Source organism: Myotis yumanensis, unplaced genomic scaffold, assembly GCF_028538775.1.
Source record: "Myotis yumanensis isolate MYYU_CA2020_CCGP unplaced genomic scaffold, mMyoYum1.0.hap1 SCAF_18, whole genome shotgun sequence".
NCBI classification, from domain to species: domain Eukaryota; kingdom Metazoa; phylum Chordata; class Mammalia; order Chiroptera; family Vespertilionidae; genus Myotis; species Myotis yumanensis.
The window spans coordinates 27925552-27946489 of record NW_027223769.1 but is presented as its reverse complement, the minus strand read 5'-3'; the positions used below and the strand labels follow the sequence as shown (position 1 = coordinate 27946489).

General features: G+C 51.1%; 2 protein-coding genes across 7 annotated transcripts; one reads left to right on the top strand and one right to left on the bottom strand.

Annotated features, from left to right (window-relative positions):
- Positions 1-227: 227 nt before the first annotated feature.
- Positions 228-14094, top strand: TSNAXIP1 (translin associated factor X interacting protein 1). Of its 4 annotated transcripts, XM_070398167.1 has the most exons (16): positions 228-520; positions 3704-3803; positions 7945-8060; positions 8230-8356; positions 9543-9636; positions 10397-10593; positions 10987-11122; positions 11546-11715; positions 11795-11954; positions 12041-12171; positions 12329-12457; positions 12606-12755; positions 12852-12961; positions 13161-13287; positions 13393-13499; positions 13706-14094. In XM_070398167.1, the coding sequence occupies exons 1-16, from the start codon at positions 474-476 to the stop codon at positions 13944-13946; spliced, it is 2142 nt and encodes a 713-aa protein (XP_070254268.1). In that variant the 5' UTR covers positions 228-473; the 3' UTR covers positions 13947-14094. The 4 variants fall into 4 exon arrangements, with proteins under 4 accessions (XP_070254268.1, XP_070254269.1, XP_070254270.1 ...); XM_070398168.1 differs by lacking the exons at positions 7945-8060; positions 8230-8356; XM_070398169.1 differs by lacking the exons at positions 7945-8060; positions 8230-8356; positions 9543-9636; positions 10397-10593.
- Positions 14085-20162, bottom strand: CENPT (centromere protein T). Of its 3 annotated transcripts, none has more exons than XM_070398171.1 (13): positions 20003-20162; positions 19174-19264; positions 18967-19054; positions 18761-18857; positions 18497-18633; positions 18334-18382; positions 17984-18132; positions 17147-17329; positions 16150-16476; positions 15589-15679; positions 14834-15046; positions 14645-14749; positions 14085-14563 (listed from the first exon to the last, which is right to left on the bottom strand). In XM_070398171.1, the coding sequence occupies exons 1-13, from the start codon at positions 20113-20115 to the stop codon at positions 14440-14442; spliced, it is 1767 nt and encodes a 588-aa protein (XP_070254272.1). In that variant the 5' UTR covers positions 20116-20162; the 3' UTR covers positions 14085-14439. The 3 variants fall into 3 exon arrangements, with proteins under 3 accessions (XP_070254272.1, XP_070254274.1, XP_070254273.1); XM_070398173.1 differs by having other exon boundaries at positions 14834-15010; XM_070398172.1 differs by having other exon boundaries at positions 16159-16476.
- Between the last annotated feature and the right edge of the window lie 776 nt (positions 20163-20938).

Genomic DNA, 20938 nt, shown 5'->3' with positions numbered 1-20938 from the left:
GGCCACGCCTAGCCACATTTCGAACTCTATATCCCACAATGCAGAGCTCTACAGAGGCAGACCAACTCGGGCTGGCAAGGAACTTTGGGAAATGTAGTACAGACTTCTTCAGCCATAGGCCTGTTCGGCCGAAACTTCGGGACACTGAAAACTACAATTCCCGCTTGCAACGCGGCTCTGGCCTCTCAGTTCAGCTCCCTCCTCCAGGGTCTAATGTTTATCCCCGATTCTCGGGTCTGGTAGCTAGAGTCAAGTATGCTGTAGTGATTGATTCTGAGGGGGTCCCAGTCCCGGCTCCGAGACCACTTTTGCTAGTTGGCCTCCCAACCGCGGGCAAGAGGCGCGAGGGAATGGCACAGCACTGACCCCGCTCTCGCCGCTCTGCTGCTGGGGCCTGGTCGCCATGGCGACGGGTTGTACACTACCATAGCTTCCCAGGCCGCGGGTGCTAGCTGCCCGGTTGTTGGAGGGTGATGGCCTCCTCTACGCCACGGAGATCCAGCTTGGCGACCTCGTCGAGGTAGGCGCTGGCCCGGCTGAGGGCAGAGATGAGGGCTTGAGTACAGAAAAAGGAAATGGTACCTGATTCGGACCTCGGAACTTCCTGCCTCTGTCCATTGACTGTAGGGCTCCAGCCTCACAGGATCAGTGGTGCAGAAACAGAATCCCAATGACTTGTCAGCCCAGTGAGGACATTACTTGCTAGCAAAAGGACAGACACACTTCATCATTAGTAACAGCCAGCTTGTTTATACTGAGTGTATATTATGTGACAGGTAAGTTATATACTACATTTAACCTTCACAACTCTATGAGGTAGTAATATAACCATTTTATAAATGAAGAAATAGAAGCCTGGAGAGATCATGTGTTTTACACATGTTTGTAAGTGGTGGAACTAGGATTTGAATCCAGCCATGTGGGACTGAACCCAAGCTGTTGGATAAACTGCCTCTTCACCCACGGGCTTATGACAAAAATGCTTGTCAAATTGCTGGCTGACTCTAATCTGATCAGGTGCATTCCACCACCTCAGGGTAGCTACTGTCTGTATTCCTAGGTGTAGCCTCTAAGCATTGAAAACAAAAAAACAAGCTGTTAGCCAGGAAGGACGCAAAGTATAAGGATTAAAGCAAAAACTTTGGCTAAATAGTTTTTTTTTAGATTTGGGACCTCCGAGAAGGTCCTTAAAGTTCCAGACCTCTGCTTCTATATTTCAAACATGGGGATGATGCAGCCTACATCAAACACATCATTGGGGACACGTAGGCAGAATAGGTGATGCTCTCATCATAGCTTTTGCATATGATAGGCATTTAGTAAGTGTTGAATGAATGTAGTTTCTCCCTTCTGTTCATTACAGAAGCAAAACACCTGATCTCACCTAAACTCTAATCCTTCAAGGTCTGGCTTCCTTGACAGAGAAAGCCTACGAAAGTCGGGAAATTAAGTGCCAGTGTGATTATTTGTTCCAGAGCTAAAAATGAGTCTACAAGAACCAGGCAGTAGGCTTCAGTGTTGTTACCCAGCCAGGAATGATTTAGAAAACTGCAGCCATGTTTGGAAAGGACATGAAATAGACTAAGAAAGAGCGTCTCGGTTCCTTTTAAGGAAGCATAATGTAATTGCTGAGGCTGAATTTGGTGGTAGTACAAAACATCATTCCTTCCTGTCCTGATTCTTCATTCACCAATATTTAATGATGTGCATTCAGCCAGGTTCACTGTTTGCCTTAGAGGCACAGTGTAGGGTGCCCTCCTCCAGCTCCTCTTAGAGCAGAGTCAGGGTGATGAGAGATAGGCCAGACCTTCGCACTGTGGACATGTCAGCAGGACCCTCTAAAACCACTGGTGGTTCGTGAGGTCCGAAAAGTTGACGACCGCTTCTTTAAAAGGGACCTTTGAATTGTGCACTTCCCTGGGGCTGGTTTCTCATCCACATTGGCTTTCCCCTTTCATCCTCACATCCTGGGCACAGTGGCTTGGTGGATGGAACTCAGTGCTTGAGTTCACTCAATACCAGGACATAATTACCCCCTGACAAACTCACTGCCTACCATTAGTTAAATAACTCTGTTTTATCTACTTTAAAGTAGAAATATAAATGTCTGTTTCCTGTTTTGCCTGAGAAGTGGTGTGAAATATTTAATATAATACTCAAGGAGCTTGGGGTGGTGAACATACAATATACAGATGGTGTATTATAGAATTGTACCCCTGAAACCTATATAATTTTATTAACCAATGTCATCCCAATAAATTCAATAAAAATAAAATACTAAAGAGCATCCTAAGCTTTTTGGATAAGTATATTGTCTCTACCAGGAACTTTTAAAGTTGTTATTATTTGCAAGTCTTTTTTGGACTGTTGTCTCCTTTGACATTCAAAACTAATATCTGCTACATACTGAGCTTTTCCACTTGGCAACCTCTCAGGATTTGGAGAGTTCCTCATAATTTTCTTGCTTACCTTGCTTTATGCAGGAACGCCAACAGGAACAAGAACAGAGTCTGGAAAAATTGATTAGTCTTGACAGAAAGGTATTGATTTAACCTAGTGAGCAGAGGGGTTGATCTGTTGTATCCTGTCTCAAACCCATGAACATCTGGGCAAAACCCTTCCTTTTCCACACCAGCTGCTTACACGACATGGTTTCCTCACACTTGTTTGGTTTAGAGACAACGGAGGACTGAAGTTTAGGGTGTCACTGCTCCATGTAGGGCAGGGTTTCCCAAGTGGGTTCGTGTTACTGCTTTCAACTTCTCTGGAGTTTGACTAGTCCTAGTCTCACTTTTATGGACAAAGACACTGAGTTTCGGAGGTTAAACCACACACCCAAGATCATCAGCTAGCAAGAGAAATGAAGACACAAGTCTCTCTGGCAGCATAAATCACCCCCACCATGGATTTCGGGAATTACTTCTTTCTTTAGTTCCACCCAAATCTGCTGCTCACATGCAGCCCTCCCTGTTGACACCTAAGTGCCTGCCTTGCTTGAACAAGGATGGCTCTCCTAAGAGGCCTAGGAGTTAAAAACCTCCTTGGATCTACTTTTCTCCCATCCTGCTGTCAAAAATAACGTCTGTACAGCTCCTTGCAGTTTACAGGCTATTTTTACTTATCTCTTTTGCTCTTATTTAAACTTCACAGCAATTTTGTGAGATACGAAAAGCAAGAATTATCTCCATTTCCTTTTGAGGAAACTAGGCTTAGAGAGGTTAAATGACTTGCCCAAGGGAGGTTGTGTTGGAACCACAGAGGTCAGCCCCCAGGTCCTATCAGCCAATAAGTGGAGAATTGAGACTCCAACCCTGGCTTTCAGACTCCAGACCCTGTGCTTCTTGCCCTATAGCACCTGCCTTTGGTATCACACCCCCAGAGTGTGCCAGTCACATACATTAATCTGTCATCTCAGCCACAGCTGAACAGAGTGGAAGTATAGGCCCACAGGGTTCCATGGGTTCAAGGTGAGGGTATCCTACCACTGCAGGAGTTGGTGAGACTCTGATGATGAGGTTTCTGGCAATGTAGGAAAATGGTTTGGGCTCATGACCAAGAGCTTGTTGGCAGCATCTCTGAGAATCTGGAGGCAGCACTAGGAAGACCCAGAGACTGGCTCTGAGGTTGTAGGAGGTCATGTCTTATAGATCTCTCCCCCATCAGGGCGTTGTTACCAACTGCTTTCTTCCCCTTCTCTGTGCAGAATACACCTGCGGCCTTCAAAAGTGACCGTAGATGAGAACTCAGTAACAGAAGCCTCTAATGCCGAGAAACGCAAGCTTTCTCAGAAACGGAAGACACTGGTTAGTGGTGATGTCCTGTTGGAACCCCAGATGTCAGACCCCAGATCTTATCTTTTCCCTCTTTGCAATCCAAAAACACCACCCACCTGAAACATGCCCCATCAAGCAGCTTCTCCCACCAGGGGATTTTAGTTCACAGAGGCCGGGGCCTCCAGGCTCTGGGGTAAGAATGTGCACACTTGCCACACCTCATCCCAGACTCCTCAGCAGAGAGAGACTCAGCCCGTGCCCATGGACACCCTTCACCTGCAGCTCAGCATTCTGGAGTGGACTCACTTCTTCATCCAGCCTGCCGTGTGCCAGGAACTGTGCAGATCTGCCAAGGTCCTTCAGGGCTGTGACTTTTTGTCTTTATGACCTAGGTGCCTGATAAGGTACTTGAGTGGTTGGCATATGTGCTCCAGAAATGCTACAAGGAGGTGTGTGAAGACAGAAGTGAAAGGGTGTCCCTCCATTGCGTTGTGGGCTCGAGGTTGGAAGTAGAGACTCTATAGAAGCCTCAGAAAACTTCCTTCATTCCTGTTATTTAAAGTTTTTATATAAATATGAATGCTGTCTTATTAAGTAATTTTTTTAAAACTTTTTTTATTTTTTATATATTTTTTATTGATTTTTTACAGAGAGGAAAGGAGAGAGATAGAGAGTCAGAAACATTGATGAGAGAGAAACATCAATCAGCTGCCTCCTGCACATCTCCTACTGGGGATGTGCCCGCAACCCAGGTACATGCCCTTGACCGGAATCGAACCCGGGACCTTTCAGTCCGCAGGCCGACGCTCTATCCACTGAGCCAAACCGGTTTCGGCAATTATTAAGTAATTTAAGGCTTTTGTTGATATGATCATAAGATTGTTATTTAATCAGTAAACAGCCATTTTCCAAATCTCACATATTAAAAAAACACATTTGAACGAACTTATAACTCCAGCTCACAGTGGAGCACTGTGGGCTGTGTGGTGTTTTTCCTCCTGTGAGTATATTTTGTGTGGAGGATTTGGGGACACAAGGACCACACACTTTGTGAGGTTGGGGACACCCAACATGGGAACCTTGACTCCAAGAAGGTAAAGAGGGTAATGTGGACTCTTTGGGGAGACCAAGTACAGCCATGGCCCCACAAGACCCAATGACTAAGGATTCCCATTCCCAGTTCCTCCTCAGCTGCCACCTACTCAGTGGACCTGGGGTGGGGCTCTTTCCACTCCTTATCTTCTGTGGGGAGGCCGCTACTCTGGGCTCAACCACCAGGGGGCATTGTTCCTTCCTGTCGTCCTCCCACCCCCAGGCCGCCCTTCCCATTTTTACCTGCAGGGGGAAGCAGAGAGCTTGTAGCACCAGGAACCTCACCTTCTAGCTACCAGCTTGCAGAGGCCTTCCTAGCTGTTAATAACCAGGCCAAGAAGCAGCACATGCCCAGGAATCAAAGTAGGGTGGCCACGTTTTCTCCTGGCAGAAATGGCAGCACACGTGGACTGGCCTATGAAAGTATGAAACACTTTTTTTAATTGATTTCAGAGAGAAAGGGAGAGGGAGAGAGAGACAAACATGAATGATGAGAGAGAATCATTGATCAGCTGCCTCCTGCACACCCCACACTGGGGATGGAGCCCACAACCCAAGATTGTGTCCTGACCATGACCTTCTGGTGCACTGGATGATGCTCAACTACCTGAGCCACACCCCACACCGACCAGGGCAGAGCATTCTTGACCACGGAAAGCATGTGTAAACATATATAACCGTAGAGCAACATTTTTGTTTTTATTATGTCTTTCATCCATGCTAAATTATTGTGCTCCCTTATATATTTATTACACAATACTTACTAGTGCACCTTAAGATTGTGAAGAGTGTGACATACCATACTATTGATTCTGGAGATACAGAGATAGATCAATCCAGACTCCCCCCAGAGGCTGGAGTCCTCTCTGGGAGCTAGCAACATGACTTACTATATACTAGTCTTTCCAAAATTATTTAGGGAAAGAATGAATGATCCCAAGATAAGATAAACATGTAGAACTAATGGAATGCAAGGAAGAGCCCAAGGAGACAGTGGCATTTCCACACTTAGGAGAGTCAGGAGCCAGTTACCATTAGCCTGGAAGGACTTCTAAAACCTGGATATGCTGCGCATGGAAGGTAGGCCTGGCCTCTCCATCCCAGAAGATCCTGGCTGGGCTCAGGGCCACAGAGGGGGCTTTAATATTAAATTCAGCACTGAATTCAATAACTCCATTTTCTTTTAAATTTGAAAGTAATGTATGTGCATTGTAGAAAATTTTGAAAAATGTACAGTTACAGACAAATAAGGATCCATAGGCCTGTCATTAGAGAATAATAATGGCTGGTAGCCTTCTGGATTATTTCCTCCATCTTTTTTTGTTTTTTCATTTTTACCTGCTTTCCCCCTGATTGCAGGCCTTAATTAACCTTTAGAGCTATAGCATTATATTTAGTATAGTTCCATGTTTAACCTCCTGGTAAACAGTTCATGGCTGCTTAACAATTTTCTATTTTTAGGCACTTAGGAGCTTTCTAATTTTGTCACAGTTATAGGAAAGCTTTGAGGACCGCCCTTGTGCGTAAGCTGCTGCTCCATCTCTGTCCTCCTCTGCACTGGCTGCCTCAGCCTCAGCCAGGCTGCTCTAAACTCCTGCTGTTTCCCTGAGAAGTTGGTGCTACCCAGGCAGTTTTTGTGTCGTCCCCCCACCACCACACACCGGTCTCCCAGAGTGGACTCAGCTCTGCCCATGCACTCATTTAAGCTTTTCTGAACATTACCGATATCATCACCTCCTCCTTTAAAATGACTGGCCAGAGGCAGATGCCATTTTAGGTTTCTGCCCATCTGTTCACAGATGCCCTGAATAAATTTTCTTCATACCGTCAAAAAATAAAATATGCCCAGCCTACGTGGCTCATTGGTTGAGTGTCAATCTATGAACCAGGAGGTCACAGTTCAATTCCAGGTTGGGGCACATGCCTGGGTTTCGGGCTCCATCCCCAGTGCGGGAGGCAGCCGATCGATGGTTCTCTCTCATCATTGATGTTTGTCTCTCCCTCTACCTTCCTCTCTGAAATCAATACAAATATATTTTTAAAAATAATAATATAAATAAATAAATAAATAAATAAAATGACCAGCCACCCCTGGGCCCCTGCATTGGCTTCAGTCACTACCTGCTGGCTTGTGATTATCAGCTCACCTGTCACCCCAGTCCAATCATACCCTCATTTTCCCTCATGTTCCCAGAACCCAGCAGGGGCTGGCATGTACTACGGACCCAGAAATGTGTGATGAATGAATGGATGGCTGGATGAACTCTAGAAGTGGGCTTCCCTGGGCCAGAGGTCATTTTTTTCCCCTCCTATATTTTGAGTATTTCATGAAAAGATTAATAAAACAAGCCCATATATACTACTATTTCCTCTCCCTACCCCTGCTTTAGGTTCAAAATAAGATACCACTCCCACCACCTTCCCTATCTCCTCCCCCAGGGTATACAGGCCACTCTCCTCCCAGGGTCCACAGCTCACCCTGCTGCCATTTCTGCAATCTTGTTTGTGTCAGTCCAGGCCTGAGGCTGGGCCTGCGCGCACACATTCTCTCTCTCTCTCTCTCTCTCTCTCTCTCTCTCTCTCTCTCCCTCTCTCTCTCTTTAGCTAGACGGTGTTATGGGGGCATGGGCTGGTCCTGCCCAGTACTCACATCTGTTTTTAGAGTGCAGGTATCCAATACAAACTGACATACCTTCAGAAGAGAATAGCTGACCTTTACTGAGTTCCTAGGAGGCGCCTGAATCTGTAACTCACTCTTCGTGCTTTCTCATTGTGTCCTCAAATCAATACAGTGTGATGGGAACTACAACCATCCCCATTTCACAGATGCAGAAACTGACAAGTTAAGCCTGTGGTCACACAGCTAAAAAGGGTGATCTGGTATTTGAACTAAGCCCCCTATCATTTTATGACCCACCATCATAATTATGAACTATATTAAGAGGTGTTGGGGGTATCAATAAAAACATATTTTAAAAAAGATGTTGGGGGAAAATCACAAGTGGGAGGAGGAGGATGGAGAGGAGCGGCAGGAAGGGAAGCAATATTGCCATAGTAACCCACCTGTCCCTTCCTGCAGACCTTGTGTCAGTCCTCCATTTGTGGCTACCTGTCCCCATGGCCCACATACGCCAGTGGCCAGACCATTCTGCATAATCGAAAGCCCTGTTCAGATAACTACTGGAAGAAAATAGGGTAAGCCAGGGTCAGCCAGATGGTGGGTGGGCTGGTACAGACCCCATATTGGGCCCAGAGAGAGAGCTCAGGGGGGTGTGCTGCCCCAGACGGAGAATGCGAGGGCCTTGTGCCGTGCCCATTACAACAGCGCCGCGCCCCCCCCCCCCCCCCCCCCCCGCCCCGGTAGTGGCTGGAAGCAGAGTACCCTGGGCACCACCAAGCCGAGGTTCCTGGAGCAGCTAGAGAACTACCTACGCAAGGAGCTCCTCCTGCTGGATCTGAGCACGGATTCTTCCCAGGAGCTGAGGCTACAGGTCAGAGCCACAGAATTCCTGTAGTGAGGGCAGGGAGAAGGGGCAGGAAGAAACCTTACTCACTAGCACTGAGCACTTGAGACCTTCAGGAGACACCAGCCACTTCCAGTCTTTTGGGTTCCCTTTCCTGATAAGAGAAACATGTTCTATGACAAAGCCAGTGAGCAGGAAAGGCTGCCTGTCTGGAACCAAACCTCTCCTGAGGCTTGAGTTTCACCTGAGTCGGGTGCATGGGTGCTGCCTCCAGTCCCTTCAGCTGTGATCCCTAGTGCCCAGCTTGGGTCATTGGATATCAGTGAATGGAGCTTGAATCCTGACAGTTTGGCAAGCAGGGGTCCTACAGTGTCCACCATTCCAGTGACAACAGCCCCAAGATCCAGGAACTTAGCCCAGATACATAAAGAGAAATGTAGATGCAGCCTAGATTCTGGTACATACTAGGGAGGGAATTGCCAAATCCCTACTGAAACAGGGATGGTGATGGGGAATGCCTCACTTCTGACTTAGTCACTGATGGAAGCATTTGCTGAGCACCATCTGAGTGCCAGGTCCTGGGTGGGGCCTTATATAAGAGCACACAGGCTGAAAGTAACTTCCCAACAAGGAAGCAGAATCTTGGAGAAGCCATACGGTTATGAAATGGTGGGGCTGGGATTCGAACTCAGGGCTGATTTGGGAGCCTGTGCTCATTCCAGTATACAGTGCTGCCTCTAAAATCTTCCTGTGTGTCTAAGGGCGATGGGAAACCACACCTCTACTTGGAGGTCAGAATGCAAGGTCAGAGCCTTTGAATCTTCTCCAGCTCCCACAGGGCTATAGGATGGGGGTGGGTGGGTTCTGGTGGGAGTCCAACTGAGGCACAGTGCATGGAGGCTGGCTGGCTGCTTGGAGAGCCAGAGAGGGGGCTCGGGTACAGAGGCAGGAGATCCTGACCCAGGTCATCTGCCCCGTCTCAGAGAGAGCACCAGGAGAGGCCTCCGGAGAGCAATTGAGAGGAACAGAGCTGCCCCTCAGCTAACTGGCACGAGGAGAGACTTGGGTGATGCCCGGGGCCTTTACTTGAATGTGGGCCACCCGGCAGCTTCACGCTAGAATTTTTCTAAGCCAAGTAAAGGAAAACTCAGGCTCCACTGAGGGTGGCACCTATAGGTCAGGCAGGAGGTAACAGGTTCCTTTTTCTTACCAGCCTTACAGAGAGATCTTTGAGTTCTTCATAGAGGACTTCAAAACGTACAAGCCACTGCTCTCCTCCATCAAGAATGCATATGAGATGATGCTGGGTAAGACTGCAGCCTCCCACCTGGGCCCAGACCGGAAGAGGCAGAGGACTCTGCTCTGACCTTCTGGGGCTCTGCAGCAGCTCTCGGGCAGCTACTAATGGAGCCTTTCTTTGGATTTCAGAGAGGAAGGGAGAGGTAGAGAGAGATAGAAACATCAATGATGAGAATCATTGGTTGACTGCCTCCTGCACGCCCCACACTGGGGACCGAGCCCGCAACTCAGGCATGTGCCCTTGACTGGAATCGAACCCGGGAACCTTCAGTCCGAAGGCTGATGCTCTATCCACTGAGCCAAACTAGCTAGGGCCTAACTGAGCCTTGAGGTCATCAAGCCCTGCTTAGCCTTTTTGCTTCCACTGTCCTAAGACAGGGCACCTGGCCATCTCCTATCCTTGGGAAGCATGGAGAGGCAGTATCTGTAGGAAACAGAGCATCTTTCCCATTGAGAGTGATCTCGGGAGGGAGTGAGTGCCTCTGAGAAGTAAGAAGGCTCCCCCACCAGGCTCAGGAGGTACTAGGCCTGGTGCAGCTGCTGGAGTAAAGGCTGTAGGGGGAAAGGGCATAGGCGAGACCCCAGTCCTCATCTGGACTCTGTCCTGGTTTAAAAGCAAGTGCAAGAAGGCCCTACGTAGGGACCACAAGGCATGAGTATACTCCTAGAGTTTTCAAGGGACTTAGCCACTCACTGAGACCGTAGGATTAGTTTCTCCTGGCTGTTCTCCATGGCCCTAAAGGGTCTCTCCCACCTGTCCCTGCTTAGCCCACCAGAGGGAGGAGATTCGGGCTCTGGAACCCTTGAAGGCCAAGCTTGTTACAGTGAATGAGGACTGCAACGAAAGGATCCTGGCCATGAGGGCTGAAGAGAGATCCGAAATCTCTATGCTGAAGAAAGAGAAGATGAGTTTGCTAAAACTCATTGACAAAAAGAATGAGGAGAAGATCTCATTGCAGAGCGAGGTGAAAGGGAGCACTATGGTGACCAGCTCCCTGAATCCCTGCCACCCCCACCCCAGGGATGACCCTAGGCCTTGGGACTGAGGTGACTCCCTAACTCCCTCCACCCTTCTGCCTGGAATGACATACTGAGCCACCACCTCCTCAGAGCTCCTGCTACCTCCACACTCTGCTTTGGCTCAGCACTAGCTCAGTGTGGCCCCAAATGCCAGCAAAGTTCTGCTCCTTAACTGCCATACTTTTTCCACAGGAGGACACATCAGCACTTTGCTGATTCTTAAAGTGGCCACTCTTCCGCTAGCTTTCTTGTTCCCAGGCCTTGATGGGGCCACTCAGCACACATCCCATCCCCCTGTGGTGACTTAGCCCCTGACCATGCAGCCACCTTCCCAACAGGTGACCAAACTGAGGAAGAGCTTGGCAGAGGAGTACCTGCGCTACCTCACCGAGCGAGATGCCCGCAAGATCCTCATCGCAGACCTGAATGAGCTACGGTACCAGCGGGAAGATATGTCACTAGCCCAGTCCCCAGGTAAACCCAAGGTGGGCTTCTGTCCCCTGAGGAAGTGCTGGAGAGAAGTTGCTCTTATTACTCACTCCCATTCATTCAACTCTCCTAATATATGCTCATTGTATGCCCATTCATGATGGGAGATGTTCCTGCTGCCACCTGGGTCTATGGATCTTCTGAGCTGGACTGAGAATCAGACTCATTGTTTAAGTGGGATACAATTTCTGGCAGCTGAGGCAGCCTGCGCATGATAGACCTGGTACCCCTTGTCCTGGGTTTCTCCAAGTCCTCAGCTATAGGCTGGTAACACTGTGGGGAAGACCCAGGGATTCCCAAGCATGGAGAGCAGAAGGACCTGGGATATGCCCCAAGGGACACTCTAACCCTGACCTGGGCTATAGGCCCCAGAGCCAGGGTGATTCGAGCTTCGAGGCCTCCTGGCAGGAGTCTGGGGGGAGGACCCCGTGAAGTTAGCACTGGCTCTGAAGATGACCCGGCAAGACCTGGCACGCACGCAGATGGAACTCAACACCATGAAGGCCAATTTTGGAGATGTGGTGCCCAGGAGGGATTTTGAAATGCAGGAGAAGACCAACAAGGATCTGCAGGAGCAGGTGCTGGTGGGCAGGCAAGCCAGGCAGGTAGGGCAGGGTCATGCAGGTGGGTAGCAAGGACCAATCACCTTGCCCACAGCTGGAAAGCCTGAGAGATGACTATGAAGAGGTCCGCAAGGAGCATGAGATACTGCTACAGTTGCACATGACCACACTGAAGGAACGGGACCAGTTTTACACTGAGCTGCAGGAGATCCAGGGCACCTCCACACCACGGCCTGACTGGATCAAGTGCGAAGGTAATGATGGCCACCGAAGGTAATTGGGGTTCCAAGGACTGCTCAAGTGCACGGTCCAGACTCCAGCTTCCTCTCTCCACCTGCAGATGTGGTGGCTGGGGGTCCAGAGCGCTGGCACATGCTGGCCGAGGGCAAGAACAGTGACCAGCTGGTGGATGTGCTCCTGGAGGAGATTGGCGAGGGGCTGCTCCGGGAGAAAGACTTCTTCCAGGGTCTGGTAGGGGAGCCCCGGGGCTCAAGAGACTTGTGGCCAGTCAGGATGGCCAGGCCTTGCTGCTGAGAAGACTTGAGGTTCTGGGGGAACCCTCTGGGACTCTGCCCTGCTTAAGGTTGGGGCCACAGGTGAGCTCAGTGATGGGCTCATTCTCTTCCAGGGCTATGAGGAATCTATCCTCCCCTCTTTCCTTCGGTTTGATGGCGTTGTGCAGAATAAGAAGCCAACCAAGAAGGATGTGATAAACCTCCTCAAGGATGCCTGGAAGGAACGTCTCACTGAGGAACAGGTCAGATCTCACCTGCCATCTAGCCAGGCATGGCCTCGAGTTATCCTGGGAGGGGTGTGGGGAGGATTCCATCAAGGTGCTAGGAAGCAGGGTGGAGGGCCAACTAACCATGGGATGGCTAACAAAGCAATCTTCCCCTACACTGCAGAAAGATAAGTTCTCAGATTTCTTCTTCAAATTCCTGGAGTCTCGCTTTGGGTCTGATGCCATGGCCTGGGCTTACACAATTTTTGAAAATATTAAGCTCTTCCGCTCCAATGAGCTCATGCGTCAGTTCTATGACATCTTGATGGAAAAGGTGAGCTTGGGTCTGGCCCTCCACCCTTTGTCCCCAGCATAGGCCAGCTCTGTCTGTACCCCTCCAAGATGCAAGTTAGTGCTTCCCTCCCTGCAGAGGAGCGAAAGTGTGTACATCAAGCAGAAGGAGACAGTAACACAGCTGCTGAAGGAGTTGACAAATGTTGACAATCAGAATGAGGGGGTACTAACCATGGAGCAGTTAAGGTAAGAGGCTAGCCAGGCCACCTCCAAGTCCTGCCTGACATCCCCTCTGGCCAGGCTCCCAGCTGTGCTGGGGAAAGGGGAGCCTCGTGGGAAGGGCCACAGCCTCAGTGCTGGCTACTTTTGAGCACTAGTGGGGCTGGCAAAAGGGTGCAGGGAGACGGATGGGCAGGCCTCAGCCAGGCCCTTGTGTCTCTCACAGCACTGTGCTCAAGAGTACCTTCCCCTTAAAGAAGGAAGACAAAATTCAGGAGCTGATGGAGGCAGGGGGCTGGCATACCAACAGCAGCAATGCAGACTTGCTCAACTACCGCTTATTGTTTGTGGAGGTGGGTGGGTAAAGGGGGGGTGGTGGTGTCCAGGAACTTGCCCAGCCTGCCCTAGTCTGTTAGACTCTAGCCCATGTGCCATCATCCTGTCTTGGCCCCTCCCAGGATGAGGAAGGCCAGAGTATGCCCTTTGTGCACAAGCTGTGGGACCAGTACATGTTTGAAAAGGATGAGTACCTACAGGAGCTAAAGCAAGCGCTGGGCCTGGAACTGTGAGTGACCCTGGGGCCCTCAGCCATAGACAAGTCCCACAGACTGGGCCACAGGGTGGCATCTCAAGCCCCTGGGTCTCCCTGGGTACTAAGCTTGCTGCCGGGCATTATATATTGCTGAAGCCTGGGAGAAAGGAATCCTGAGGTCTTGGGTGTGTGAGAGGGGTGTCAAGGCCTATCTATCTCTCCCTTTTACTATGGGGCAGTCGTGAAGAAGTGACCCTACCCAAATTACGTGAGACCCTGATGATCATCGATCCCAGCCTGGACAAGCAGACCCTGAACAGCTATTTGAACCAGGCCTTCCAGGTCCCTGTGATAGAAGCACCAGAGGAGAGTGAGGAGAATCAAGAAAACGTTGTGGCACAGGTCCGGACTGTCCTGGAACGACTTCAAATAATCGACGTCAGGCGCAAGGGGCCTCGGGAGCAGGAGCCTGCAAGCTAGGACCACTGTGGGCAGCTAACCCCTGACTTTTAGTGTAAAATTGTTTGTCTGAACCCATGCTATTCTCTGGGTTATGCTGGGGAGTTAAGGGGAGGAGCTGGTCCCAGGATATTTATCAAAATACAACAGATTCTCTCTGTGACATTTATTTATTTGTTTTATTTATTTATTCCTCACCCAAGAATATTTTTTCCATTGATTTCTAGAGTGTGGAAGGGAGGGAGGAGGGGGAGAGAGATAAACACCAACGCGACAAAGACATCAATTGGTTGCTTCCTGCACACACCCCTACCGAGGCTAGGGAACTGCAAAGGAGGTAAGTGCCCTTGGCTGTGAATTGAACCTGCAAATCCTCCACGGGTCGACACTCTACTGAGAAAACCGGCCAGGGCATGACACTTTATTGATGGTGAGGCATGGTGAGGAGACCTGGAAGAGTATGTGGGACCAAGGGGCCCCTGGTGGGGGCAGGGCAGGTGTTGAAGTCTGACCACTACTGGGCAGGGAAGACGGTATTGCCACTGAATGCACAAGGGATGAGGAGCTGCCGGTACTCCAGGGGCAGGTGCTGCTCCACAAGCACATGCAGGGAGACTCGGTCAGTGACCAGGCCCTGCCTGCAGCAGAAGAGAATGGAGAGAGACAGAATCAGTGTCAGCATTTCCACACACAGAACATCCCTGCATCCGCCCACTTACCGTCGCATCAGCAGCTCCAGGTCCTCTAGCCTCACAGTCTTGCGGCCAGCGTGAGCAGCAAATACATCCAGGTCATCGCAAAGACGTTGGAAATACTTGTCCAGGCTGCCAAGGTTGGGGTAAAGCAGACTGAACAGACTGTTCATAATGTGAGGGGCTCCTCTCCCCGCCAAAGAGTCCAGGACTCACCATTTCTCCACCATCTCAAGAGCCTTCTTCTCCATGGGCATTTTAGCATAGAAGCTAAAGAGCTTAGCATAGTGGCTCAGTCCCATCTTATAAGAATCTTGTCGGAGTCTGGGGCGAGCAGTTTGGACCCGGGTAGGAAGCCTGGCTGATAGAGGCTCCAGAGGCTCTGAAGATAAGCTGGGGGCAGGAATGAACTGCTGCCTGAAGAGGCCCCTAATCAAAGATAAATCTTACTGGCTCCTGCTAAGACTGGGCCCTGTGCTCCTTGGCCAGCTTGGACCAACAACTCCAACCTTCTGCTGGGGGGTGGGGGGGAATGGGGACAAGAGGCCACGCAGAGGCCTGGTCTTTCCTTGGGGCCCTGATCCTCCACCGTCTGGACCAATGTCCCTATTTAGCCTCATCATACAAACTGGTATTTGCTCAGGCCCATGACCCTTAGGCCTTGGCATGGACATTCCCTCTTCTCAGCACATTGCTGCCTGTCTGATTCTGCTAATCCTCCTCCAGGAAACCGTTTCTGACTATATACTGGCCTGGCCACTTCCCCCTACCCAGGCTCCTCTCAGCCCCTAGAAGCAGGCACCAGGACAGATGTGCTCTCCGTGAGTACCACTCAGCCCACCTAAGGGTGCTCTGCTGGTTAATCATCTGCATACCTATAGGAAGAGGGATAACCCTGTGGTGCCCAATGCCAACCACAGTGCCTGCCCCTTCCCAAGAGGCCCATGTGGAACAAGGTCATGGAATCTTACACTGCAGTGCTAGTCGGTGGGGCTGGCTCAAGGAACTCCAGTTGCCTGGCCCGAGGAAACTCCGGGGTGCTGGAGGCCAACTCTGGCCTTGCTGCAGAAAAAGGGCAGAGTTACAGGGGGGCTCAGGCCTAACTGTCTCACACAACCCTGAAGGCCTACAGCCTCCTTGTCCTGTTCACTGAGGGCGCCATCTAGCTCCAGCCAACCAAGCAAGGGGCACCCCAGAGTCTCCCTGGGCCAAAAAAGAGAACTTAGCCTGGTCGGCATGGCTCAGTGGTTGAGCATCAACCTATGAACCAGGAGGTCATGGTTTGATTCCCAGTCAGGGCATATGCCTGGGTTGTGGGCTTGATCCCCAGTGTGAGACAGCGTGCAGGAGGCAGCCCATCAGTGACTCATTGATGTTTCTGTCCCCCCTCTCCCTTTCCCTTCCTCTCTGAAATCAATAAAAATGTATTTAAAAAAAAAGAAATATAACCTAGATAAGGCTTTCCTCCAAGGCCAGGGGCTGAACACAACTGTTACCCCACTCACCCCCTGATCCCTGCACTGGCCCCTTACCTGTCCTACCTTCAGTGTCCTTATCCCTTGAAGATCCTTCTGGCTCCTTTTCCTCAATAGCCCCCCAGGATCCTTCTGCTTCTGCCACTTCTGTGTGTGCCTCAGGCTCTTCTGCTCTAGCAGATGCTTGTGCTCCTGCTGCTTCCTTCACTTCACTCAAGCTCATGCTTTCTTCCATTCTTTCCTCTACCTCCTCACCAACTCCACCCAATAAGGGCTCTACTCCGTCTTCTCCAGAGGTACTACTGCTGGTGTTCGGGAAGCCCATAGCAAGGGCATCAACCTCCTCTGCCTTTCCAGCCAGAAGCTGGGCTGGTTTCCCAGGACCTGAATCAAGGGGAGAGAATACAGACTAGAGAAACAGTAGGTCAAGGCTGTAGCTCTGAAAAGGGTAAAGATGGAATAGTAAAACCTGTAGGGAGCGGTTATAGGGTTAAGCTGCGGACTGACCTGTTGGCAAAGCCACAAACAAGTCCCAGCTTAGAGGGCACAGCCCGCTTAGCATAATTAGGCTTGACCTTACGATGGACCTCCCTAGATCTCATCTGGGAAGCTAATGAGCTGTGGGAGGTGCAGCAGGTGCTGCCAAAACAAGTGAAACTCACAAGAACATTGTAACTGTAGTGACCACTACCTTGTTTACCTCTGGCTATAAAATAAAGGCTCAGTTTGCCCCCTGGCACAGGAGATCCACCTAGACCCAGCTTATTCTCTTTGTCTGTCTTTTCTAAATCCTTCGCCATCCCCCCTCAGGCTCACCGAACCCTTGGCTGTGCTGGCCCCGCACAAAAACCCAGCCTAGCCCTCAAGGAGAGAAGGCCAAAGATACTGGTTTGGAGTCTCCTGGCCTAACACTGACTCTACCTTTGGATGGAGGAGAGATCAACAGCCATAGGACTCCGACGGGCACACATATGGACCTGAGGAAGGGAAACCACCAGTGCCAACGCTTGCCCGAGCTTGGCTTGCCTCCAGGCCACCTGTCCCACATACTCACTGTTGTTCTGCAGCCCAGGCCCACTGCTCCGTGTCCTGCGACTGACAGTCCTCTCAGCAGAGAGAGAGGGGTAGGGGAGGGAGTGGTGCACACTGGGGGAACGGCCAATCAAAGGCTGGGAGAAAGGCTGGGTGTCCTCCAACACGGTGTCCGTTGGCAGGGTAGCAACAGGGGTTCTGTCACCTGGAGATCAAGGACCAGATGGCACTCAATGTATTCCAGCCCCACCTGCTGCTACCCAGTCACCACAGCCTGGTCATAAGGGGGCCCCATAAGTCTACCCCAAGTAGCCCTCGGAGAAAGAAGACTACATAGCAGTCTAAGCCTTATCTCCCTAATACAGCTCTCCTTGCTTACCTTCCTGCTCCTTAGCCTGGCACTCCCAGCTCCCCTGCTTGCACCCAAACTGCTCATCCATGCCTCCACTCTCTACTTCTTACTCTGCTCCCTCTGCCTGGAACCCTCCTCTTACCCTACTGACCCTGTCTTCTGGAGTCAGGTTCCCAGGTCAGCTTGAATGGCCAGCTGATCCTGAAACTTGGCCCCTTTCAACCTCCCAACAAACTCTAGCCACCCCTTTCCTACCCTCAGCCTTGTAGCTCCTCAAGGACATGGGGACCGGGAAGACCCTGAGGAACTAAGACTAGGTCCCACCAAGACAAGAGAACCTTATGGAAAGAAAGCGGAAACTCCTTACACTAGTAGTCCTATTGGCCAGGCTTGTTCACTGCCCTTGATCCAATAAAGACGGGAGCAACCCTGGACTCAGCAGCACCTTCTATCTGTCCTGGGGGAAAGCTTTCCCCACAGGCTGCAAGAGGGAAATCGCAACCTTACCTGGAAGAGCCGTGGCCACAGAAGTATCTTGCAGATCCTGCAAAAATATACCCACATCGACAGCTCGGCGTGTAGGAGGTCTGCGGGCCAAACCAGGCCTCTGCACTGATTGTGGCAGGAGGGGCGTGGCAAAGGTCAGGTTGAGGGAGCTGGTGGGAGAGAGGAGTCACAAAGGAAAGTCAGCTACTGAGGCCTAGTTCCCCACCTCTCATTTCTCTATCTGCCCTGGTGTCATCTTCTAGAACACAGCTACCATGCTGTTAATTGGCAGTGAGCAGTATGGTCAGAATCTAGTCCGCACCTTTCCCCCCAAGCCTCTCCTCCACCAACCCCCAGGAGGGCAACTGCACCTGCTGAGGGAGGAGGCACCAGTATTCCCAGGAGGCTCTGTAACAGGACCTAAAAAGAAGAAACTGTAAGTTACAGGCTCAGGCTAGCCCTCCCTCAGGGCTCCTACGCCTCTACAGAAAATAGGAGAGAGAGGATGGCCACAGGTGTTGTCCAGGGCCTCACCTTGGGAGAGAGGCAGCCCCTGGTCCATTCCTTGCTGAAACTCTGACAATCTCAGCCTCTTCTTCCTCCTGCCAGAAGTCAACCGACCTGGAGCCAAGGTTGTGGGGGCGTTGAGCTCAGGAAGTTGCAGTTCCAGACTACAAGAATGGAACTAATCTCAGACAGGCCAGGAGGCCCAAATATGGCTTTGAGGACCCCCCAAGGCGGCTTCCTCATCAGAGCTGCCTAACAGCCTAGCCCCAAGGTGGGGAATTCACGGTGCACCTGCCAGGACTGCTTTCCCGCCTGGAGAACTGGACCACCTGCGGTGCTGGCACTGGCTTCACCGCTGACTCTGGCATGACCATGGAAGATTCCGGGGCTGTAGAAATAACAAGAAGAGGGTGGGGCTGGGAGGGCAAGCTGTCCTGAATAAGGGGATACCGTGGGACCGGTGCCTAACTCTGCCCAGCAGGCCAGTGCCCACTTACCGGTTAACAGGATATTCTCAAGCAGAGTCCGGGGTGTCTGTTCCTTCAGCTGTCCCCTGGTTTGAATGTGGGCCAATCTGCCAATAGACTTTAGGCAAAAGCAGGTTGCCTTGGGATTCCCTCCAGGTGGGCTCAAGAGCAGAGCTAGACCTCAGGAGCCCCCGAAGGCAGCGCAGCCCTACAGTGGTCGGTGGTTTGGGCACTCACCCTGGCTCTGTGGGGCTGCCGCCCAGCAGTTGTCTTTGTTTGGCTCCTCAACCTCATAGAGAAAGGTGTTCCCAGCGGGGTTCTCTGGACCCTGTATAAAGACCAGCGGCTCTGAGAATTATGTAGTTAAAAGGGAACTAGGCGATGCAGAGACATGCCTTCATCAGGGATCTGAGCCTGCAGACTTGTTCTCTCGGGGCCAGGGGTCCAGAAGCCTCCTGTCCTTCCCACAGCCCGTTCCAAGCTCTAAGCCACCAGGGTTGTGGGCGAAAGGGAGCCCACGGGGTATGGGAAGGGGGAGAATATGACCCAGTTCAGAGACGGGGTGCCGAGGAAGGCTTCACAGACTTGACTCTGGCAGGAGGGGTTAGCTACACAGACCAGAGGACTCATTGGAAGAGGAGCCATTCCAGCCATGAAAATAACAACCTAAGAAAGATACTTATGTTTAAACTTGCCGGGGACTGACAGCAACCTCCCGGGAAGCAGGGTAGGGCAGACGCCTGACCCACTCGGGCGGGTTGGGGAGGGAGTGGCCTGGAGGACGGGGCAGGAAGCCGGCTTCCGAGCGCCCACCCTGCACTCCCAGGGGCGGACTGCCCCCAACGCGGGCACCACTGAACTCTCCGCGGCCTGGAGGCCCGACGGGTGCGGCGCACACAGCGGACCCAAGCCCAGATAAGGGAGTGGAACCGGTTCCCCGAGCCTTGGGCTCCGCAACTCTCTGAGGCTCAGTTTCCTTCTGCAGACTGGGTCAGCGCCGGACGACACCGACACCCCGCCCGCCAGGTCCTGCAGCGGCCCCTGTGCCGGGCAGCGCCTCACATACCCAGCCCGAGTGCTCTGGCGTCGCCGCGGAGTGCGCGGGGCCTCGGTATCCAGCACGCGCCGCAGCAGCGTTCGCGTCGTAGGCTCATTGTCGGAGATGTCGCTGTCCGCCATCCTCTCCGCAGTCCGCCCGGCTTCCAACCGCTGCCGTAGCCGAGGCAGCCACCTTCCCGCCGCCGCTTTTGAGCCTACTCTCGCGAGACTGCCGCACAGCTCCACGGGAATTGTAGTTCTAGCCTCACCGTCCAGGGGCGAGGGGCGTGTGCCAAGGTGCCTGCAGGTTCTGAATTTGGAGGCGGTTTTACCGAGGAGAGATCCTGGACACGTGTGTGCAACCAGTCGAAGCCTGGTTTCCTCATCTGTAAGCTGAGGAGGATACCCATCTTACCACGGGCTTGAAATGATTCAGTGAGATAAAGTTTAACTCGGGATTTGACACATATTAAATTAGGCCATCAATAAATGGTGGTCACTTATTATTAGAATCTCTCTCATAACCCCTTCTCCCTCTCGGAAGGTGAGGAGAGAGACTTGGGGGAGGAAAAAATAGTCTTATTCTATATGAGATTTGGTCAGAATCTATATGACCAAATCTATATATCTCATATAGAATAAGGCTATCTATATAGTCTTATTCTATATGAGGTTTGCATTTGTAAAGACCACTCTGTCTGTAGGCTCACTATCAAAAGTGGCCAGTTTGTAGACTCCCAGTCTAGTGGGCTGTTTGTGACCCATCAGAGATGCATTGATCTCCAAACATGTGCAATTTTGAGATGAACTTCAGCTCTCAATAGTTCTGTCAATGCTGGAGATTCTATTATCATATTTTTCACTGATTGACAGCCCACTCCCCTTTCTTAAATTTTCATGGGAACTGATATAGAACTTGAGTTCTGAGTCTCCCATGCTGTTTTTTTGCTCCTAGATCAGGTGT